General features: G+C 46.4%; 2 protein-coding genes across 4 annotated transcripts; both read right to left on the bottom strand.

Moving 5' to 3' along the window:
• Positions 1-10,541: 10,541 nt before the first annotated feature.
• LOC120663374 (60S acidic ribosomal protein P2A-like) lies at positions 10,542-12,423 on the bottom strand. Its single transcript, XM_039942176.1, has 4 exons — positions 12,272-12,423; positions 11,662-11,750; positions 11,029-11,252; positions 10,542-10,805 (listed from the first exon to the last, which is right to left on the bottom strand). The coding sequence occupies exons 1-4, from the start codon at positions 12,391-12,393 to the stop codon at positions 10,779-10,781; spliced, it is 462 nt and encodes a 153-aa protein (XP_039798110.1). The 5' UTR covers positions 12,394-12,423; the 3' UTR covers positions 10,542-10,778.
• Positions 12,424-12,755: 332 nt separating this feature from the next.
• On the bottom strand, positions 12,756-20,093 carry LOC120663353 (replication factor A protein 1-like). 3 transcript variants are annotated; one of them, XM_039942166.1, is made up of 16 exons: positions 19,557-20,093; positions 19,413-19,458; positions 18,804-18,866; positions 18,133-18,214; positions 16,276-16,419; positions 16,012-16,190; positions 15,733-15,835; positions 15,507-15,637; positions 15,169-15,256; positions 14,963-15,083; positions 14,706-14,860; positions 14,136-14,614; positions 13,890-14,039; positions 13,656-13,720; positions 13,476-13,577; positions 12,756-13,177 (listed from the first exon to the last, which is right to left on the bottom strand). In XM_039942166.1, exons 6-12 carry the CDS (start codon positions 16,055-16,057, stop codon positions 14,146-14,148), a joined length of 1,113 nt encoding a protein of 370 aa, XP_039798100.1. In that variant the 5' UTR covers positions 16,058-16,190; positions 16,276-16,419; positions 18,133-18,214; positions 18,804-18,866; positions 19,413-19,458; positions 19,557-20,093; the 3' UTR covers positions 12,756-13,177; positions 13,476-13,577; positions 13,656-13,720; positions 13,890-14,039; positions 14,136-14,145. The 3 variants fall into 3 exon arrangements, with proteins under 3 accessions (XP_039798100.1, XP_039798089.1, XP_039798096.1); XM_039942155.1 differs by lacking the exons at positions 16,276-16,419; positions 18,133-18,214; positions 18,804-18,866; positions 19,413-19,458; positions 19,557-20,093 and having other exon boundaries at positions 15,915-16,190; XM_039942162.1 differs by lacking the exons at positions 13,656-13,720; positions 16,276-16,419; positions 18,133-18,214; ... (1 more) ...; positions 19,413-19,458; positions 19,557-20,093 and having other exon boundaries at positions 15,915-16,190.
• Between the last annotated feature and the right edge of the window lie 1,350 nt (positions 20,094-21,443).

Raw genomic sequence — 21,443 nt, 5'->3', positions numbered from 1 at the left:
CCATTCGTGCAATGACTTTCTTCGCTAGGTGGGATGTATAAAAGAAAATGAAAAAGGGTGTAACATATTTCCGAATAGTTTATGAAAAAAAATGCAAATTTCTTTCTACTGCCCATCTCTTGTATTTAATCAAAAATAGCAGGCACGTCTAATTCACCAGTTTCATGAGACTTCATTCACCTATCCCGTCGTCCGCCTCCCACCAGTCCCGGGTCATCTTGATAACCTAGGCCCTCTTTGGATTTTAGGGTAATGATTTACCTGTTTTACACCTCACCCCTAACTAATTTATTACATTGGATGTTTGGATTTAGAAATAAAATAAGGGTAAAAGTGATTGGAAATAGCAATTAATGCCCCTCATTTACCTAGTTTTACTCCAATTTAACAGTCTCCAAGGGGTAAAAGGGTAAAGAGGGGGCAAATGGGTAAAAAGGCACATTTGCCCTACACCTTTGAATTTTTAGGGGTAAATGAGGCCAAATTTATCTCTTTTACCCCTTTACCCCACCATCCAAACATGGCTCTAGCCTTTTTCTCATCCGATGTTCCTCCTGCTTAGGGATGGCAATTGCACCCGCGGATTTTAGACCCGACGGGTGCGGGTGCGGGTTTGAGATTCCACCCGCGGGTGGACCCGCACCCATCCACAAACAAAGAAACTCTAACCCAACGTGCTTAGGTAAGGCTTATTCCAACTATCCTAACTATAAAATGAGCACAAAAATTTATAGATTTATTGTTAGTTTGTCGTTAATACTTTGAATTTGGGAATTTGTTGTTAGTTTGCCCTTATTACTTATAGAAATGTAATATTTGACTATTTAAATTAAAGGATTTGTGCATTTTTATTATATCTTTTGTCACACCCGCGGGCGCCCGAAACCCGCGGGTGCGGGTGCGGGTGTAGAAATGCACCCGCGGGTCTACCTACGGGCGGGTCTTTTCCAACCCCGCGGGTTTGACTACGGGCGGGTTTTCATCAAACCCGCACCCACATCCGCGGGTGCCATCCCTACCTGCTTTCGTTATCCTTGCTGCCTCACTGTCCTGGAGTACTCAACTGCTCTAGAAACCCCTCTACAAGTTAATAACCTTTAAAAGCTGGCCGCTATTTGATGCCTTTTGAAGCAATACGTACATAAAACAATATGAATTTGTAGATAGTTACGCAAGGAAAGTTACTATGAGGTACAGCCTCATGTTAACTTTCCTCCAAAATTTATATCGATACATCATGCATCATATAGGAACTCTTGTTTGCGGCAGAGTGTTGGCAGCACCCCTTGTTTGCTGGGAATTGGGAAAGGCTGTGGATTGTAGCTGCGTACGAGGTCCTGGGTATTTGGAGGCGAGTAAGTAATGTTATACTTGAACTATGTCCTAATACATTGCTTGTGTTTTCTTCCTTGTTTTGCTTAAAAAGATTAATCTCGGGGTGCTTTGTTTGGGCATGTCCAAAAGGGCTAAGTCTTACAATTAAAGGTTTCGGTCTTTCGTGAAAAAAGGCAATACATCTCAGGACTCAGGGTGTTTGTTTTTGACAGATGGACGTCGACATTGGTTCTTCTGCAGTAGCAAATGGAGTTTTGGGTTTGGTATTTGGTGTTGTTACAACATTAGTAGTTGATACGGCTTTCCTAATACAGGTTGGTGGCCCTTTTCTACCTGACAGACTTTTTCTACATGACCCTGATGTCTTTTTTTATCTTTCAAGCTTTGTTATTAGTTCTCAACCACTGCACCAACATGCAGTCCGGTTGATCTCTGCGAGCGCCTATATTGAGTTCAAAACTTCAGACGTGCTCTTTCATTTCCTTTTCCATTACAGTTCATTCTTGTTCTTCTCTTCAGTTTGTGAATGCGATTCCATATGTGCAGGCGAGCAGCGTCATATACTTGCATACTATTCGCGAACACATTCGACTGTCTAATAACTAACAATATTTGTCAGCAACCAACACATGATGGGGTGCGATTAACTGTTTATAACTTTATATTAACAAATCAGCAGAATTTCCAAAAGAAAAAAAAGGCATTAGCTTGCAGGAAGAAAAAGAAATGATCAATTACCCTCTAGTTCGTCGCAGAGCTCTCGCATCTTTGGGTTTGGCTTCAGTGTCCCCAAAATAAGAGTCAGCGCGCTCTCACCGCTCGCCGTTGCCAGCGAAATAAAACGTTGCCAGCGAGATCACGAAGGGGGGGCGGCGCAAGAGCTTGAAGCAGGTCGGCATGGCTCATGCCTGGCGTCGCGGCACACTTGGAAACCTCGCCGGGCACCAACGTGGCGAAGCGGCAGAGATCCGATGGAGCCCCGGCCGGCGCGGGCGGCAGCCATGCCGGCTTCCTTGGAACAGAACGTCGCCGCCGGTACGGTGCGCTCCGTTCGCGAAACTTCGTTCGGAGTTCCGGCGGCACGGGTTCGGCAGTCAGCGGTCGTCTACCACGGCGATGCCGCCAGCGACTTCCAGGCCGGCCACGGCGCGCCGCTGCCGTCGCGTCCGAATCGGCGGGCAGCCACGCCGGCGCCTGCGTAATCCAGCCAGACAGCCGAGGGAGCGCGAGCCGCGACAGAGGACGTCCGTATCGTGTATCCTCGCTGAATCTCGACTGTTTCGTAGGGATCGAACGGCTCTCAGGTACCCAGGGGTGGACGGTCCACCCCCGACCCCCGGACGGTAAACGAAACAACGTCCGCCCTCTGCGTTCGCGGCAACTCGGGGTACGCCGGCGGCCAGCCACAGCTTCCTGCAGTGGGCAGGGAGACGACGAGGGAAGCCAAGAAGAGAAGCCGATCTGAGTGACTGGGACCCCGGCGGGGGCGGCGGCGGCGCCAGGCAGGTTAGACCAGGCGCGACGCCCGCCGGTGGAGCACTGGAGCAGCGATCATGGTTCCTGTTGCTCCGAGCTCCCAATCGGAAAACCGCGGAGGATGCCGCGGTGCAACGTGCAACACCGAAGGGTCGTGCCGGAGGCCGCTGCAGGTCGGCGTGGAGGTAGGAGGCCGCGGGCGGGCGGGCGGCGGTGTAGGTCTCCACGCCATGGCACGAAGCAGCGGCCGTGGCCTCGGGGAAAAGCAGCGACCCTGCTATTCACACGGGCTACGGCTTCCGGCCACGACGCGCCACACCACCACCGCGTCGCGTGCGTTTGCTTTGATTTGGGTGGCGGCGGCCGGCAAGGGGAAGCAGAGAAGCGCAGCGGCCCTGCCCTCGACGTCGACGGTGAGCAAGGCGTTCCCGCTTGTTTGCGACTAAAGCAGCGACCATGTTGTCTCTTGTCCCGGTGTCCCATCGGCGTGTGCTGCGGAGGGCGCGCTCGCCGACCGGCCTGTCCAAGGCTCCAAGCACACCGCGACAGGGCTCAGTGTATTGGCCGGCTCCCATAGTCCCATGGCGCCGACTCCCAGAACAGAACCATGACAGGAGGTGACTCTCGCTCTCCTCCACTACAGCTGAGATGAACGGAACTCGGTCGGAACAACGCGAGAACGTAGCCAGCCGGATCTCGATTGGCGGCGCAGCAAGGCCGGCCGGACCCGGGCGGGCGCGGCGTCGCACTTCGGAATCACGCGACCATGGCGGCGCAGTCAGAGTGTCAGACAATCAAGCGGCGGCTGGCGTCACCTGTTGAATATCGGCCGTTGCGTCAGGATCAAACGGCTCCCATGTACCAGGGGTGGACGGTAAATGAAATACCGTCCACCCCGGACGGTAAACCAAATAGCTTCCTGCCGGTGAGTTGCCTGGGAGACGGCGAGGGAAACCAGGAAGAGGAGCGCCCCACGCCGTGAGCGCGTTAGGCTGCCCGCAGTGGGCTCTCTAAAACAAACGCTACATGATTTACAGTGTGACTTTACAGAGAAAAAGCCCGCAGCGGGGCTCTCTATCCCGCGCGGTAAGATTCCGCCGCATCCTCCGCTCTGTACTCCCAGCGCGCCTCCAGTTCACTCTGTATCTCGTCCTCGCGCCCGTCGTCCCCAACCGTCCGAGCCACCCCCCCCCCCCCAACCCCTCGCCCACGCGCGGCCCTTCCTGCCGCCCCCCCCCCCCCCCCCGCCCCCACCCCCCCCACCCCCTCGTCCACCTTCGACGGCCTGGCCCCGCGACTTCCGCAAGCGCAAGGCGCTGCCGCCGCGGGCTCGAGGTCGAGGAAGAGGAGCGCCGCGGGCTCGAGGTCGAGGAAGAGGAGGCCGCGGGCTCCAGATGTGAAGTGAATCGCCGCCGCCGCCCTTTCCTTGCACCGGCGCCGGTCGTGGGTTGAGGAAGTGCGGCGCCGCCGGGAAATCGCGGCCTGCCGCGGCGGATCCGCCGGCATCCGCGCCGGATCCGGTCCTGGGAAGACCGGATCTGCGCGGGGGTGGCCCGCCTCCCGTCGTATCCCGCAAGGCCATCCTGGGGAAGGGGAGCGTGTCGCGCCGTGGGCGGAAGCGGCGGCGGCGGAGTTCACCAGTTCGGTCGGCCACATCCGAGGAGAGCTCGACCGGGCGCTCGAGCTGGCGTCCTAGAAAACTCAGGTATCTCCCTTTGTAGCCCTGCGATGGCCAATATGCACTATCAGCATTTGAGTGTAAAGCAATGCAATTTGTTACTTGTACATATTGTTTAGCATTTGCTATCTGCAGTGAGTAGAAAGCAATGCAATTTCAATCACTAGTTGCTGATTGAAACTAACTGAAGATGGATGCAATTTAGTTCAGTATGATGTAGTACTTCCATTGCAATATGAAATTATAGAGGACGCAGAACTGAACTTGTTTACTGTCAACCCAAATGTTTAGTCTTATGTTATAGTTGTTCAGAATAGTGTAAGGAATTTAGTTGCAGGTCCAACACAAAGGAAACGTAACCCAAATGTCACCATGTTTACAATGAACCAAGTATATGCCTTATGTGCAATTATGCCAGAATATGCAAGATTGAATTTAAATGATCACTGATATATGTCTTTCGACTGTGATTTCAGGATGGACCCTAACCAATCCAATGATGGGTCACAGGGAGGTTTTCCTGGTGGCAACATTCCTCCCTACCCGGGTGCCTGCAACCCGTACATGTACATGTACCAAGCTCCTCCATCCTGGTTTCCCCAAGGTAGACAGCTGGTTCCACCCTATGCTGCAATGGGGCAGCCAGGTGGCAGTGGGCTCTCCTGCTTTATGAAGCCTAGAAGAACCCAAAAGGATTTGAAGTTCATATCCACTTCTCCACATGAGGCCTTTCGGTGGGTTAACAGTTTTGCAGACCAGCAATGCTATGTAAACCTGTTGCCTCACCCCATGGCATCTAGCAAGAAACATTCTTCTGAACTCATGAATAATATAACAAGTCCTGAATGATATAACAAGTCCTGAATGATATAACAAGTCCTGAATAATATTACATGACCACACACTAATAAAACTGAACAATCTACTGATGAAGAGATCCCAGCCTAAACCACTGGTGCTCTATGAGATCACTTTGTAGCTGAAAGTGCATGGTTCGGTCATGCAGCCTATGGCTTGCTGCAACAAAGGCCTGCCTATCTGGATTGTTCGGATATGGAACAGCTAGTTGGCCGATGTCCAAGAAATCAGTGTTATGGGCATTCTCTTGTTCATCCTCAACTATCATGTTATGCAAAATAATACAAGTCATCATTATATCATTAATCTGGTCACGGTGCCAACCATATGCGGGTCCTCGGATCACTGCAAACCGAGTTTGCAGCACACCAAATGCACGTTCTATATCCTTTCTTGCACTCTCCTGTTGCTGTGCAAAGTGTCGCGTCTTTTGCTCCATGGGGTGCCGAATACTCTTAACAAACCCTGCCCACTCTGGGTAAATCCCATCGGCTAGGTAATATCCCATGTTATAGTTCGTCCCATTGACTACAAATTCCACAGGGGCAGAACGACCCCTCAGGTAAGAGGAGAATATAGGGGATCTATGAAGAACGTTAATGTCATTGTTACTCCCAGGCATCCCAAAGTATGCATGCCAAATCCATAGATCATGCGATGCAACCGCCTCTAAGATCATAGTCGGATGTTTCCCTCGGCCCGTGAACTGACCTTGCCAGTGGCATCACACCTTTTTCTAAAGTAGTTATCATAATTTTTTACCGCCTCTTTGATGTGTTTGAATAAATGCCTACACATCCGAAACCTGCAAGACCACTTATCATATGAGCTACTGCATACATAGAGCCATCGGTGTCCGAAATATGCTCAAGTTTACCTTCGACGAAACTGCTTATCATTGTAAACAGGATCTGCAACGAAGTAGTCAGCTTTAATCCTCCTGTGACCAGAAGGAAGGTCTCTCTGCCGAATGACCTTTGGTGGCGCATCGGATCGACGGCGCCTGCGAGAGCTCTCTGCTTGCAGCAGATGGTTGTATGTCATGGCCTCCTCTTCATCTTCATCAAACAAGAAATCCATATCATCGTCTTCCTCCTCCTCCTCCAGCCAATACCTTCGCAACGAGCTGGTGTAGTCGTCCATGACGATAAGCTGCCGCTTGCCCCACACGGGCAGCGCCAGGCGCTGGGACACGACGCGGGTGGCCGCGCGCCGACAAGGCCGTGCGCCTCCGCCGGGATGGCTGCCAGCGACACGCCGCTGCAGCTAGGTCCTCGTGCCCGCTCGCCTGCTCACGGGTGCGCGCTCCGCCCGCGGCGTCGCCTGGGGCCGCGCCGAGCACCGCCCCCGCCGCGCGGGACGCGGCGCAGGGGAGGCCGGAGGCCGCCGCCCCGCCCCGCCGTGGGATCTGGCCGGCGCGGGCTCCTGCCGCGCGGAGAGGGGCGCGGAGTCGAGTGGAAGGGAGGGAGGAGAAGGGAGTAGAGGGGGCGGTGTGCCGGCGGGAGGCCGTAGGAGAGGGGGCGGCGCGCCGGCGGGAGGCCGTAGGAGAGGGGGCGGCGCGCCGGCGGGAGGCCGTAGGAGAGGGGGCGGCGTGCCGGTGGGGGGAGCAGGGGAGGAGAACGAGAGAGAGCGGGGAGGGAGAGAGGACGCCGACGGCGGTAAAAAATTATCTGACGTGTGGGCCCGTGTGCTGGTAGTTGGTATAGAGTGGAGATATAGAGAGTGAACGGGTGCAGCAAAACTGAATATAGAGAGGAGAATCTCGATGACTAGACAAGAATATTCCTTTTAGAGAGTGAATTTAGAGAGTGACGAGTGCGGAGAGCCTTAGGCCAGGCGCAACGACAACCGCCGGTGGAGCGGCCATTCAATCGGCCGGAAAACCGGAGGATGCCGCGCCGCGCGGTGGCTGCCTGGCCGGTGCGACGCGCAGCAGCCAGGTGCGCCTTGCCGGAGGCTACATCAGGTCGGTGTGGTGTGGAGGAGTGTGGCCGCCGCACGCGGAGTCTCGGCAGTTGAGGCAGGCCCCTGCGCGTGGCGATGGCAATGATGTCGGCGTCGTGCGCCGCGGACCCGGCGGTGAGTGCGGTGTTCACCGTCCTGAGCCAGTGCCTGCAGCCGCGCCTCCCCGGCAAGCGCACCTCGCGCACCCAGTGCTCGGCGGTGGATGCTTCGGAACACGGGGTGCCCCGGCTCCGACGAGATCGAGACGTCCACCTCGGCGATGCTGGCGGCGACGCGACTTCCACGTCGGCCGCGGCGTGCCGCTGGCAGTGTCGAGGCGAGGGGGCGCGACGGAATGACCTGTTCGAATCGTTTTGACTGTCGTCTGCTAAATCTCGACCGTTGAGTAAGAAACGGACGGCTCTGAGACACCCAGGGGGTGGACGGTAAATGAAATACCGTCCAGCCCTGGACCAAATAGCGTCCGCCCGACATGGTAGCGGCGGACCGGCGACTCGGGGTCCGCCGGCCATGGCTTCCTGCCAGTGAGCTGGGAAGCGGCGAGGGAAGCCAGGAAGAGGATCCAAGGTGTCCGGGAACTGTTGGCGGCGGCGCCTACACCAGCCGCCCTGCACCGTTTGAGAAGCGCCGCCCGCCCGCGCGCGTTAGGCCAGGCGCGACGAGCCGACGAAGGAGGACGGCGCGCCGCGCGGTGGCCGGCCGCCGGTGTAACGCGCAACACCCAGATGCGACGGCTGGTCGGTGTGGAGGATCCGAGGAGGACGGCGGCCGCGCGCAGCGCGCGGCGGCCGGCGGAGGTGGGTCCTGAACTGTGGTGCCAGCGACGACGGCGCTCGTTGCACATACTGACTTCTCCCAGGAAGCAGCGCGGCCGCCGTCCTTACTGCTCGATCGCCAAGCATCCAGCTGTGACTGCATTGATTGATTCCCTTGAGCAGTTGTATCAGACTATCAGTGGATCTTCCTCTAATTGTCTAGAATTTTTCTTTTTGAAGAACTTGCAGGAGCCAGGAGCACTACTATTTCAGTTAAGAGAGAGAAGCATGCAAGGATGGCTGGCAGTAATAACAGCAAAATATTATCAAACTGAAAATGCTTAGCATTATGGAGCATGAAAAGAGAACATTTTCAGCCTTGTGTCAGGTGAAGCAAGGTGCCAGCCTTTCATGACTTCAGATTGGTCCTACCGGAAACAAAAGCCATAGGTGGCATGAGTAGTCACAAATGCGGCAGCTACGGCCACAGCAAAGGCTCAGATCGATCTCCATTTGATCAGTTGTGCTACAGTTTTAGGCTGCCAAACCACTATTCCAATCAGAAGGACAATGCAGAAGAAAACTGATATTCCTCCAAGTGAATAAAAACCATGCAATAGGGACAATTTTGAGCAGGGTTGCTAGAGAGTATAGGAGACAAATCCTAAAACAGCTAGACACACATAAGTTGGCACATAACACACTAATTCTTGAGCTGGGTCATCTTTAGGGGCAAACCAACTTATCATCTCCTTCCCCACCTCCATAGTCTTTTGTGCCACATCTTGATGCTGATTACCTCTTTGACTATATTTCTTCTTAACCTTGAAAAATAATACATAATCCATACATAAACAAGAAATAACACGCCTATACATTTTGTTTTTTGCATATATCACACAATTGTGTTCATACTGATCTAAGAGGCTCACACATCAGTTTGGCACGCCAGTATCAGACAACATCGTCAATCTCTTCTCGGCATGCTTGAACACCTCCTTCAGAGACATCTTCACATTTTCATCAGCAAAAATAAACTGCAATGCTTCCTGAGCTAGGAGAAACAGCTCAGGCTTGCTGAGACCTATCGAAAGCATGCAGGTCATGTCAGGTCAGGATTAGAAATAGATCCACTGCTTTTAAATTTGCTTCGTTATAGAAGAGAGCATACCAAAAGTGGCTGCAACGAGGTAATACTCATTTGAGAGGCTTGTTGAAAACAGGCCACAGTCATCTGTGCACATGGATAGAGGGTGCTTTGCATTATAGAGGTCAGCTGCACAAATTCAGTATAATCAAATGTAAGTACCGAGATGATGATGATGATTCTTGGCATGAGTTTTGAGTTTGTATTATTTTAGGGACTAACCAAAGTGATGATTCTTGGCATCCCCATTACCCTACGACGCTGTTTTTCAGTATGAAAGACTAGCATGCCATCTGCTGCATTTGACTATCCTACATATATGTTCTACTTACCAACTATGAGGCAAAAGAGGAGCATGTAGGCAACTTCAAGCGACTCTATATCTTTCTTTATTATAAGAAATAGATATTTTCTTAGAAAAATACCCTCCAATAGTTTTTCTAAGTGACTATCCAAATGTAGCCATCCTCTATTCCACATTTCTCTCTAACCAAGGATTGATAACGAAAATAGCTTTCTAAATATTTTAGATTAAAAATGATGATTTATTCAGAACATCAGTTTCTAAATATCTAGCCCTCCAGAAAATGCAACTACCTGCATAACCGAACAGATACTTGATACTTCAACCAAACAGGCTGAAGTGCATCCGAGCTGCAAGTCCATGAAGTTGCAAAAAAAAAATGCTTCGTATCCTCTGTTTATATATGGCTTCTGCCCATAGACTTTCTGCTCAACCTTGTAGTGCTAATATCTCCTCCCCTGATTAATAATCTTTTGCAAACAAACTACAAAAGAACTACCAAACAAAGATGCTGATGCTACACCATCCACCCAAAACAAAGATCAACACCGCCATATCACCAATGCAATGCTGTGTGTCATACTGAATACTATTTTAGCAATCGCTGCTAAGTAGCAACATAAGGGCATACTCAGACTCCTGTATCTTCAAAATCAGATAACCGCAAAGTTTTGGAACAAAATTTTGGGTGTCCTATAATCTTCAAAATCAGATGACACTGACAGCAAGTTCGGCCAAATTTTGGGTGGCACTGTGAGACGACGTGATGACTCACTGAACCAGGCAAGCCTCCTTGGCCGGCATCACTCATGATGTACCACTTTCTGACCGAATTTGGGCGCCTTGGCAAATTTCATAGCTGGGCACCCGCAGAAGCAGTTCAGGTTAAATAAGGTTTAACCTTGAGCTTATAAACTTTAGCACAATGAAGAGAAATGGGATGCATGCCCCAAACTGGAGACAATCATCAGAGCTCGATACACAGGTATTACAAATCATAGCAAAGAACAAGTTGGTGCTTCAAACAGCAAAGAAACTTTTGGGCAACCAATTCATTCATCTGATATATAGGATAGTGAAAACTCTGGTTCAGCAGTAAACCCCAACCAGCATAGTAACCTACATCTGAATTACTACATATCAAGATTCAAGACAGCAACAGTTGTTCCGGTGATTAGCAAAATAAAACATGGTTGAAATCCAAACATCATGACTCTTGATTTTTTCTGACCAAAAGACAACTCTGATAACTGCACGAGCCTAGTCGAAGAGGCTGAAGCCCATGTCCTGTAAATACATATTCAAAATAATCAAGCCTTTGGATTTTGGATTTATATAAAAAAACAGGAAGGATAAAAACAGATGGAATAGCAACATGACATTCAAGTGATATGGCATATGATCATTGAAAATGGTAACTAGCTATTTTTCAAAAACAGAGTTCCACAGGATCTTTGCAGAAAATGCTACAAAAACAACTGGGAAACAATGGCAAGAGGAGTGATCTTACATCATCGCTTTCTTCCTTCTCCTCCACCTTCTCTTCCTTCTTCGCCTCAGCCGCAGGAGCAGCTCCACCAGCAGCTGGGGCAGCTGCTGCGACAGCCACACCACCACCGCCGCATGGGACGGAAGCAAACTTCTCCCTGCCTGCAGCGATGAGCTCAGTAATGTCCTTCCCACTCAGTTGGGACAGCAGGAGCTCCATCTTTTCATTGTCAATTTCACAGCCAACTGCGACACATACAGGTAGAAATTATAGGGTTAGATGCTTCTGCTACATATGAATTATAAGCATCAAGCACATCTAAAGCACTAAAACAGATAATACAGTATCACAAACAATTAAGAATCAAATAAACTTTTCTTAGACTTGTTAACCAGAGTATATTAAAAACCCATTGGACACAATTCCTACATTGGAGTAGGCAAGGCTACTCAGGCAAAACTGACAACTTTATTATAAAGGCAAGCAGAAATTTTACAAACCCATTGAGCAGATTTTTTTATAAATTCAAGGAAGAGGCATTTTTCCATAATACAAGCATAACTAGCTAAAAGACCCACTGGATCATTTTCACTCCTTGAAATGGCAGTCAGTTGTTTTTCCAAAAAAAAAAAGCAGTCAGTTAAGTCAGATTACCGGACTCCAGGATGGCCGACAAATCCTCCGCAGAGGGGCTGGGGTTGCCAGCGAGGACAGCAAGCAGATAGGCAGCAACAAACTTCATCCTGCTCAAACCAAAAACAGTCATGACAGTTAGATCCCAATTTTTAGTCATTTGGTTTGACAAGTGAAGTGAAGTGATAAGAGAAGCAGAATCAGATTAACAACTAGCCATGAATCTATCAGACAGCATAATAATAGAAAAAAAACACAAACTAATATCAGGTGAAACACCTAAACTAGTGCGCCTGCTGCATAACACTAGTCGACGTTTACGCTGAAGAGATCCAGAAAAAATATTAGCCGAGGCTTTCCACGACTAGACGCATGTTCAAAATGCCCCCAGGCGAATTTATCACTCGCCAACATCAGAACCCAGCGCACAGGAATAGCATGGCTAGCGATTCTCACCAGATCAACATCTACTACACGGCATCAGCAAGCAAAATACGCACTTGGCACCCCTAGCCCATCAAGGCAGCAACGAGAACTAGAGGCCTAGAAGAAGTAGCAGCCGGACCATTCTACTACCGTTCGGAAGCTGCGTGGAGGGAAGAGATGTAGCAGAAGAGGATCGGCTCGTTACCTGGATCGACGAGGGAGGGAGAGCGAGCCCGAGGAGGAAGGGGATGACTGGCGGCGGCGGGGGGCGGAGGCTAGGGTTTCTGCGCGGCGGCGTGAGCGGGGCTGCGGATTTATACAGCTCATGCCCCAGATGAGCCCGACATGGATCCGGCCTGGGCTCCCGATGGGCTTTTTCTAAATCATGGGCCTCTAAGACCTGGTGGGCCTCCGGCCTGCAGAGAACAGGTCCAGGACGGTGTTGGAGGCTTGGAGCTCAACGGTGTCGGTGTCCGACTGCCGCTGTAGACTCTGATGACAGAGCAGAGGCCAGAGATTGATCACTTGACTTGCTCCCATTCAGTTCACTAGAACATAACGAGCACGTTGCGCGCTCTAGCACCAGTTTCTTCAATAGAAATATAACACATTTATGTATACGAGTAAACATAGCATAAGACAGCAAATGGAAAAATAGAAATGTTGGAACTGTACATAGTAGCTTTGCATAATAGATAATAAGATCTAGCTATTCAGATATTAGGAGTATAGTACAACAATGTTTTGATCGACAAACAAAGTAATAGCAATTGCTCAGCCAAATATAAATCCTAACACCAGCAGTAGTATTACTGATTGAATGGTATGTGCAGCCGATGGGTTATGTCAAGCCATATATTACAATTGAGGATCAGCATTAGTAACTACCAAATATTTTTGTAGGTAGCTGAGAATACTAATCCAAATAAAAGTGAGTACTAATAAATTAGAGAGGACTTAGAAATAGCACAGTTTGCAGCCATAAAAGTATCCAAAAGAGAGTACATTGCACGTAATAGCACTTCATTAGATGTAGGTCTAGACATGGCTGCAGCTGGGAAAACACAAAATGAGCTGATGTGCATCTTCATTCTAATCATCTGCGCTGGAACTGCAAATGTAGTTATCAAGAACAGTTGTTAGTTATAAAATAGTTGAAGATAACATGAAACAACAATTCAATATTGTAGACATGGCAGAAGTACTTAAACAAAAAATGTTTTTGCAAGGTCAAGCACAGAAAGATTTTTTGATTAATAAGAAAATTTATATTCAGATTTAACTTAATAAATATTGTGATGTAGCAAACGCATAAATTGGTGAAGACTAATAAAGATATTACTTTTTGATCAAGTATAGCTATCTGCAGCTGATCTATGTCTCATTTGAAGTTTGTAGCAAGAGCATACCTAGGCTTGGCTGTGTCATGGCCACAGTCATCATCTTCATTTTCAGCGTGTTCATCAAGCAGCAGTTTTTTAGCAATTTTTTGCCTGGGTGAGGGGCGGGACCTAAAAATTAGACATGTTAGATATGAGATTATTATTTGACATGATATTAAAAAACAAATCTGTGTTGACAATACAGACCTTTTTCTTGTCTTAGTTGCAGAATTACCAACTGCATACTTAGACTCTTTTGGATTAGCAGTAGACTGTAGGATGGAGCAGAAAGATGATGCAAAATATCACATAGATGGAATATAGTTGGACATGATTAAATTGCTTTATTGAAAAGGGGAAGTACTGTTATTTTATCAGGTCAATACTCTTTGCAGTGTGATAAGTGAAGGAGAGAAATCAGATTAAGCGATTATAGTTTACCTTAGCCAAAATGGTGTCATCATTCTTGTGTTGTGTATCTGTTGGTGCTGCAACTGCACTTTGAATATGGATAGCTGGAGCATTGACGGACTTTGTATGTTGCTCCTCTGTTGGTACTATAACAATATTTGATTCCTTGGTTGGAGTGATCTGCAGATGTAGATATTAGTTAGACAAGATTACAAAATTTCAGAATATTAGGAACTTTGTTGTAGCTTATTTGCAGAATGAAGGGAAGTTTTTGACCTGACTCCCATCATTGTATCCATAACTCTGTGGAGTAAGCTGTGACTCGTTGATGTTGGTAGCTGTTTTTGTTGGTGTGGTGCTTGAAGCATGGCTGGCCCCCTGAAGATTGTGAGGTTAAAGTGAAGGCAGCGCTTTTCTGTGGGGTGCGCTGGATAGCACCGCTAGCACTCTGTGATATCAGAAGTGATGATGACTGAGATCCTGTTGGTGGGAGAGCATTGGTGTCGTTTACTTCTCCAACTACTGCATTGACCTGGAAGCAAACTTTGTTGGAGCTTGTTGTGTTTTCTGTGAAGCTGACATTGAATTCGAATTTTTTTTCTAAGAGCCTTGTGATCTCATTTGGAATGAAACCCTGCGGATTCTCAGCGATAAGTGTATCAGCAGTTTTCTTTGTCAAACGCTGAACCCACCTTCCAAACATGATAAAATCTATGTCACCCGTCTCATCTCCAGCAATCATGCTTAGCTTGTACCTGTGGCAGTGGCAGATTATGTGAGGTAGTATAATAGTAGAGGATCACATGGAAAGAATTAAGTTGGCAAGGGGCATGTATATGATTTTACCTCTGGACTGGTTTGCCAATATAATTACATTCACTGTCAGTGCACTTGTATAAGTCACCGTAAGGTTTAGCGGTTTTCACGCACTTGTAGCAAGAGTTGTACCACCAGGAACTATCAATCTTTCTTATTGTCACAGTAACCAAGAAGTCCATTTTCTGCAAGAGAAATAGTCAAATAGGAAAATTTAGTAATAGAGAATACTATAGTTGGGTAGGATTGATGAATTGTATCAGCAGAAATATTAAGACAAGTATTACCTTGTATTTGAAGGGATTAAGATCTTTGATTTCAGAAACATTTTTGTGTTCAGCAGCAGGTGTAGCTTTAGTTGGTGTCATTTGCTGATCCCACCTAATTGGTTGATTTGTGTTTCCAATGCTGAATAAAAACATAAAAAGAATGTGTTTACAATAAATTTAGGAGGCGAGAATATGCAATTAGGCAAATTAGAAAAATATATTACCTGGATAGAAGAGCTCTCGCCTCAGGAACATCTGGATTTATGTACCACTTGCATGGTGAATTGTCGGCTAAGGTGACTGCTCCAGACGCTGATAAGTTATATAGAAGTAGTTATGCAGGTTAGATAAAGAACATGCATCTCATGTATGTCAAGTTGGCTGATATCTGAGAGAACATATAAGATCAGCACAAACTATATACTTAAGATTGCGAATTAAGAGAACTACAAACACAGCAAGGGAAAAAGAAATCTGGATGCACAAAAATCTGGATGCCTCAGGATGTATTTCGAATAGTATTAATTTCATAGATTGGAATGCCCTGCGTTTAGAAACATACATGCGTATTTTTTGACAATGGTACCAACAAATATGATAACTTGTGGGAATGCTTCTCCTTCTTTTTGCATTTGTTCAGCTGGGAAGGAAGAGGCACGCTCACCCCATAGCACGACATCCATTGAAGCATTGCTGTTGTATTATATAAGTAATTAGCATACTAGAATATGCACAGGAGAATCACACTGTTGTGTTATAAAAGAAATCAGCATAATCTACAAACTAACCTTTCACTGCGTATGGTGACAACCCTCTTCAAACTATCATTTTGTCTTCCTCTTGCTCTTAGTGTTATGACATTTGAGATTGCTGTGACTATTCCAATGACATCTGATTTGAAGGTTAATAAATATATTAGCTCATGATCTGGGTCATCTAAACTTTAAATAGTGAGAGTGTACAACATTACCCGTGAAGTATTCTTTGTAGTCCACACGAGATGGAAGTTGCTCTATTGGAGTCAGGGAGTAGGTGAACATAGGAAAAGCAGGTGGAATTTCAACCACCTCTTCTATTGTAGTCTATGTTGATAAGCTGATCATATGTTTTCATTAGTTACTGGTTTGTACTTGTCATTTGATTTCTTGACCCGAAAGCAAGCAAGATTGTAGACATTGCCCTCTTTTATCAATGTTTTGAACCGCTGAAATGCGTTGGGGTAGATCTGCGCATGTATGATGTTACCCTATAATAAAAAGTTTTCAACCACATCAGATAAGGCAAATTATACACTATTGAAGGAGTACAGATAAAGAAAATATGATCAACACCTCTTCATCAAGGAGCACAAGATCAGCATGCAACAGCTTTGTCTCACCATTCAGATCATAAAATTCCCAAAACCTAGAAGCACGTACGCATATGGTATCATTGCAATCACCAGTCATGAGACTTGGAATCAGCACATCTCCCATCTGCAAGTAAAGTAAAAGGCTACAATTTTAACTCAATTTTCTAAAAGAAGCTAAAAATATACATCATAAGAAGCAAGACTGATCAATAGATATAGCCCCGAGAAATTGATGAAATTGAATAACTAATAACTTGCATATGTACGAATAGAACAAAATTATGTACATTTCAAAAGATATCATCCATAAGTCCTAAGCTGATGCTGCATTAGCAGCATCAAGGACTTTTTTATAGACCACGTTTCGAGTTTCTGAGCCACATGTGCCATCATCATTTTCGATTAGGACTTTAAGGCCACTTCTAGATGTACACCTTGAAACAGCAACATAAAGTTGGCCATGGGTAAACACATGTTTTTTTAGGTAAAGGCCAACCTTTGATAAGGTCTGTCCCTGACTTTTATTTATTGTCATTGCATAACATATTCATACTGGAAATTGTCTTCTTTGCAGTGTGAATGGCCACTTTACATCTGTTGTATTAAGCGCAATCCTTGGTACTAAAACTTCCTCACCAATGTTAGCACCAGTTAGCGCCTGCAGTTTTTTTTAGAGCGTATCCTATCAAGTCGATGTTGTTTGTTGGAGGTTGCAGCTTCTGCAGGAAAGTCCATCAAGGACTTACCACCTGTTTTTTTGTGAAATTTAATCAATCAATAAGTATTAAGTTACTTAGGTTTTTGCTGCAGAAATTTATTTTCACTGCTTTTTACTCACTTGTTCTTTTTCGTGCAAATGATGGCTCATTAGCTATGGATGGCTGTTCAGACCGCTGTCCAGAACAGCCTGGCTGGTCAGAAAATGCATGAGGCCTGAATGGTGGTAGGGAAAAATGGTCGTCTGAAGAAACCTAACCATTGTAATATGTTTTGAATGTTAAATGTTTAGTTAGCAGTAGGGCAGTAATTTGTTCATTATAAAATTATATAATGTATGAGTTCAGACCTCGTGCGATTGCAAGATGTCATTTTTTTTCTTTTTTCACGACACCGTGCAACTCTCTCACATGACCTATCAGCCATTTAAACTGACCTTCTCACACAATACCTAGAAGATAATCGGCAACCACTATATAAATATAAATTGTTGTAGCAGAATGTGAAAAAAAAACCACCATAATTCCGGCAAATCTAATAGGCAGGAAAGTAAGCAGGATGAAAACCTTTTGAACAAACATATGTATATAGCACAATAGACCCTAATGAAGATATTACTTAGAAAAGACACTAAGGTTACCTACAATTAATATCAGAATACTAAGGAGAAGAATAGACATGTAGCAGGAGGATAATAAGGAGGATAATAAAGAAGCAATGATCCTTTCACTACCTATAGCAGATAATAGAATAGGAACAAAGGATAGTCCTAGATAAAGGTAGGCAGAAGGTACGGGCAATATTTATGGTAACTATTATATAGAAAAGAACAATAATTTATAGATAAGGTAAGCCTAGGCGTAAGAAAAGAATATACCACCACCATGCATCGAGTAGTATAAAGCAAGATTAGAGAAGATTTGCATATGTGAGTAAGGACACGAATAGAAAAGGAGAGAGGCACCTAGCAAGATAAGGGAAGAAAAAATTCTATGTAGGGCCTTTTTGGTGCATATACAAAAACAACACATTAAGCTCATCACATCAATTTCAAACATTAAATGGAAGACACTAAACTTAAGCACTGAAGATTGTATCAAAGTATCAAGAGTAAACTAACCTTTGCAAATTGTTGCAAAACCACAACAGAAATCAGTAGCAATTTAAAGCAATGTGCTTTTCTTGATTGAGTAGGAAATGACCTGAGCAGCACAAAACAAGTGTCTAATTATCAATTTTGTGGAATGATGAGTTATCAACCGGTCTAGAAGCACAAATCCGTTAAACTGAAATTCACTATAATGGATAGCATATTCAGACACTACTATAGCAGATTTAAATACAAAGAGACAAATTCAGAGGTAAAAAAACCATCAGAGTGGTTATGCATTTTCAGGAGCTACCTACATTGCTTAGTGACCATAGCTTTAGCATTTTTAGAAATTAGAGTTTTTAGGACACTTTAAAGTGACACTTCACAATAATAGATTTCTGAAACTAAACTGAAACCAAATGCTAAGTTCTAAACTGAAACTGTCACTTTAAAAATCTCAAGAAAGGAATTTTCATGGTTACTATCTCAACAAAGGACACTTTAAACCAAATGCTAAGTGCAGAATTAAAATAAATGTTTGAAGAAATCATAGGTAAAACATAGAAAAAGCGCCAACCATATGGCACTATCATTTTTCTAACAGTCTGCACAGTTTGACTGGATGATTACTCTTTATGCCAATAACTGGAAAAATAGAATATTTGGTCACCACTCTGTTCTAAGCAACAAGAATTCACCTTTGCAATGCCAAGACAACAACCACACGAAGATTCAGGCAACAACAGACATAAACTCTCCACCTTGCAACAGGAATAAAGATAATATATAAGTGCAATTCAGCTAGAGCAAATAAGCATATCGAGTTAAAGCAAAGGGACTTATTTCAGACATGCCAAATTCTAGGAACACATGTGTGATGGTAAATCGAGCAGATGTGTGATGGTAAATCGAGCAGCATTCCTTTTCAAGCTAACCAAGCTATCTTTCATATAATTATGGTCACTGTCCCTTTTCATGCAAATAAACCTTTTTTTCAAGAATATGGTTACTATAACTTTATAATACCAGATGTGTGATGGTAAATCGAGCAGAGCTTTCATGGCAAACTCAACTTGTTTTTTATTAAAGAGCAAATTTTCCAAATCTACTGCTATCCTAAAACATGAGGCAATATAAGTAAGGTAGCCAAATCATAATTTATGAACTATAAACAACTGCCTTGCAGGCTGCAACTAAAAGTTACTCAAGCATATCAACCCGACCAAGATAAGAAATGGAGCATCTGTAGGGGGGGAAATGAAACAAAGAAGCTAGAAACTGCAAACTCATTTAAGGGAAAAAAGAACCTGATTCAGTAAGGGCTCATCCTTTTTTCTACACGGCTAGCTGAACCTGCAAGCAAAGGGAAATACACAATAGTCACGCTCAGTAAAGGGCGGCAGCGCCCGGACAGGAAAAAAAATGGATCAAAGAAGATGAGATGAACCCACCTCAAAAGGCTTCAATCCAGCTGCTGATATCTAACCCTTACCCTCCCAGGTGACCTGAGGCCATCGCGGTGCCTACATTCAGCCTCCATCGAAAAGTTGCAGATCAGGCCAAGGCAAGAATCGAAGAAGTTGCAGATTAGGTCAAGGCAAAAGTGGGAACAAAAACAGCACAGGTTAGGACCGTACGAGAGAGGAGAAAGCACAAGAAAGATACGGAGCCCACAAATCCCCGCGTTATGATCTCGGGAGGAGGAGGAAGCATACGGAAGAAGAGAGCAAATCAAAGTTGCTGCTAGGGTTTGGGGCTGAGACGAGATGGACGAGGAAGTGGAGGGAGGGGAGGGGTAGTGGAGGGAGGGGAGGTACTTATCTCGGCGACCGTCGCAGGACTGGGATGAGGACGGTAGGCGCCAACGGAATGGCACGAGCTCCGCCAACTGCTTCGATGAGATAGCCTTGACATCATGGCGCTGACGGAGAGGGAGGGAGGGCACGCCTGTACAGGAGCGGGGCGTCGCCGCACAGAGGAGGGAGCGCACGCGCCTGCTGCAGTGGAACGGCGCCGCACACCGTGCGGTCTGCTCGGACGGGATGGAGACGACAAATCGGCCGGCTAGGAGGCGGAGAGGTCAACAAGGCAGCTCTTTTTTACTCCTCAGTTACACATCTGCGACCACCATCCTCTCCCTGTTTGTAGGGCCATGGTCATGGTGGGCCTACCCTCCAGCAAGACGCGAAAAGGATACAGGCTGGCGCGCCGAGGAATAGCAGCCGCCCTTCCACAAACCCAGCGCCTGGTATATGTTACTTGAGTCATAGCAGCTAACAGTGGGGCAATAGTAACGTGAGGTCCACCAGCCATCAGCTCGTTCTAGCGTATACAGAGTGGACGAGGCTCTATTCCCCCTCCACCGCTCTCATGGCTGACTGGAAGCGTGAATTCCGGAGCTGAGCAGATGAGAATTCAGGACCTGACGAGATGAGGCAGCCTTTTCGGCATGCTGCAACACGACCTGCTGGTCCGCTTGGAGGCCGTAGCGTGAATCGCTCCCGAGCCAGGAAATGGAATCTGCCGTAGCGTGAATCACTCTGGAGCAAGGAGGAGCAACCTGTCTTTAAGAAACCCGATTATGGTACATTTTCCAACTCGATCCATCTACAACCAGCAATATGATAATTAATCCATCAAATGTGGCAGTGGCGTGTCGCCACATTCGAAATTACTTGCCACACGCCACATTCGAAATTATTTGCCACCGCGTACACTAAGGGTCTGTTTGTTTGCAGCGGTTGAATGTTAAACTTTAGCACCTATTAGTATTTATATTTTTTTTATTTGTATTTATATCTTTGTTAAAATTTTAAATTAGATACACTGGTTTGAGCCAAAATTCATGCATGCGGATCAACGTACCAAATTAAATACGTACACACCTGAACGATTTATTTACACCTGCTCAACCATAGTTTAGCTTTTATATAATTCACCAATTTATAACTGTGCATATCCTTGTAGCTTCCGCCTTCCGAAAGAGCACGTAACAAAATAAAATTAGAAATGCTGCTTGTCGGTATCCTGACCCGGCGGTCCGGACCCAACTAGTAACGATGTTGTGTGTTCCTCGTCCCAGATGATTGATGCAAGAGGCAACATAGTAACGCACGGGTTTATCCTGGTTCCGGCCGCGGGGCCGTACATCCAGCAAAGGGGTGTGCGAGAGCACTGTACTGTCTTGCACCGGGGGTGCTTGTAGTAGGGGGTACAAGAGAGGCGAGAGAGGGAGGGAAGCTCTCAGGTCTCTGCCAGAGGAGGAGTTGATTGAGGCGAGTGCCAATATTGGGACTCAGAAGAGCGTGTTTGCTCTTTGAGTGGTGCTAGGTGTGTGC

The sequence above is a fragment of the Panicum virgatum genome, chromosome 2K (assembly GCF_016808335.1).
Source record: "Panicum virgatum strain AP13 chromosome 2K, P.virgatum_v5, whole genome shotgun sequence".
In the NCBI taxonomy this organism is placed as follows: domain Eukaryota; kingdom Viridiplantae; phylum Streptophyta; class Magnoliopsida; order Poales; family Poaceae; genus Panicum; species Panicum virgatum.
Note: the sequence above shows the minus strand (reverse complement) of the source record. Positions and strands in the feature narration are given on the sequence as shown.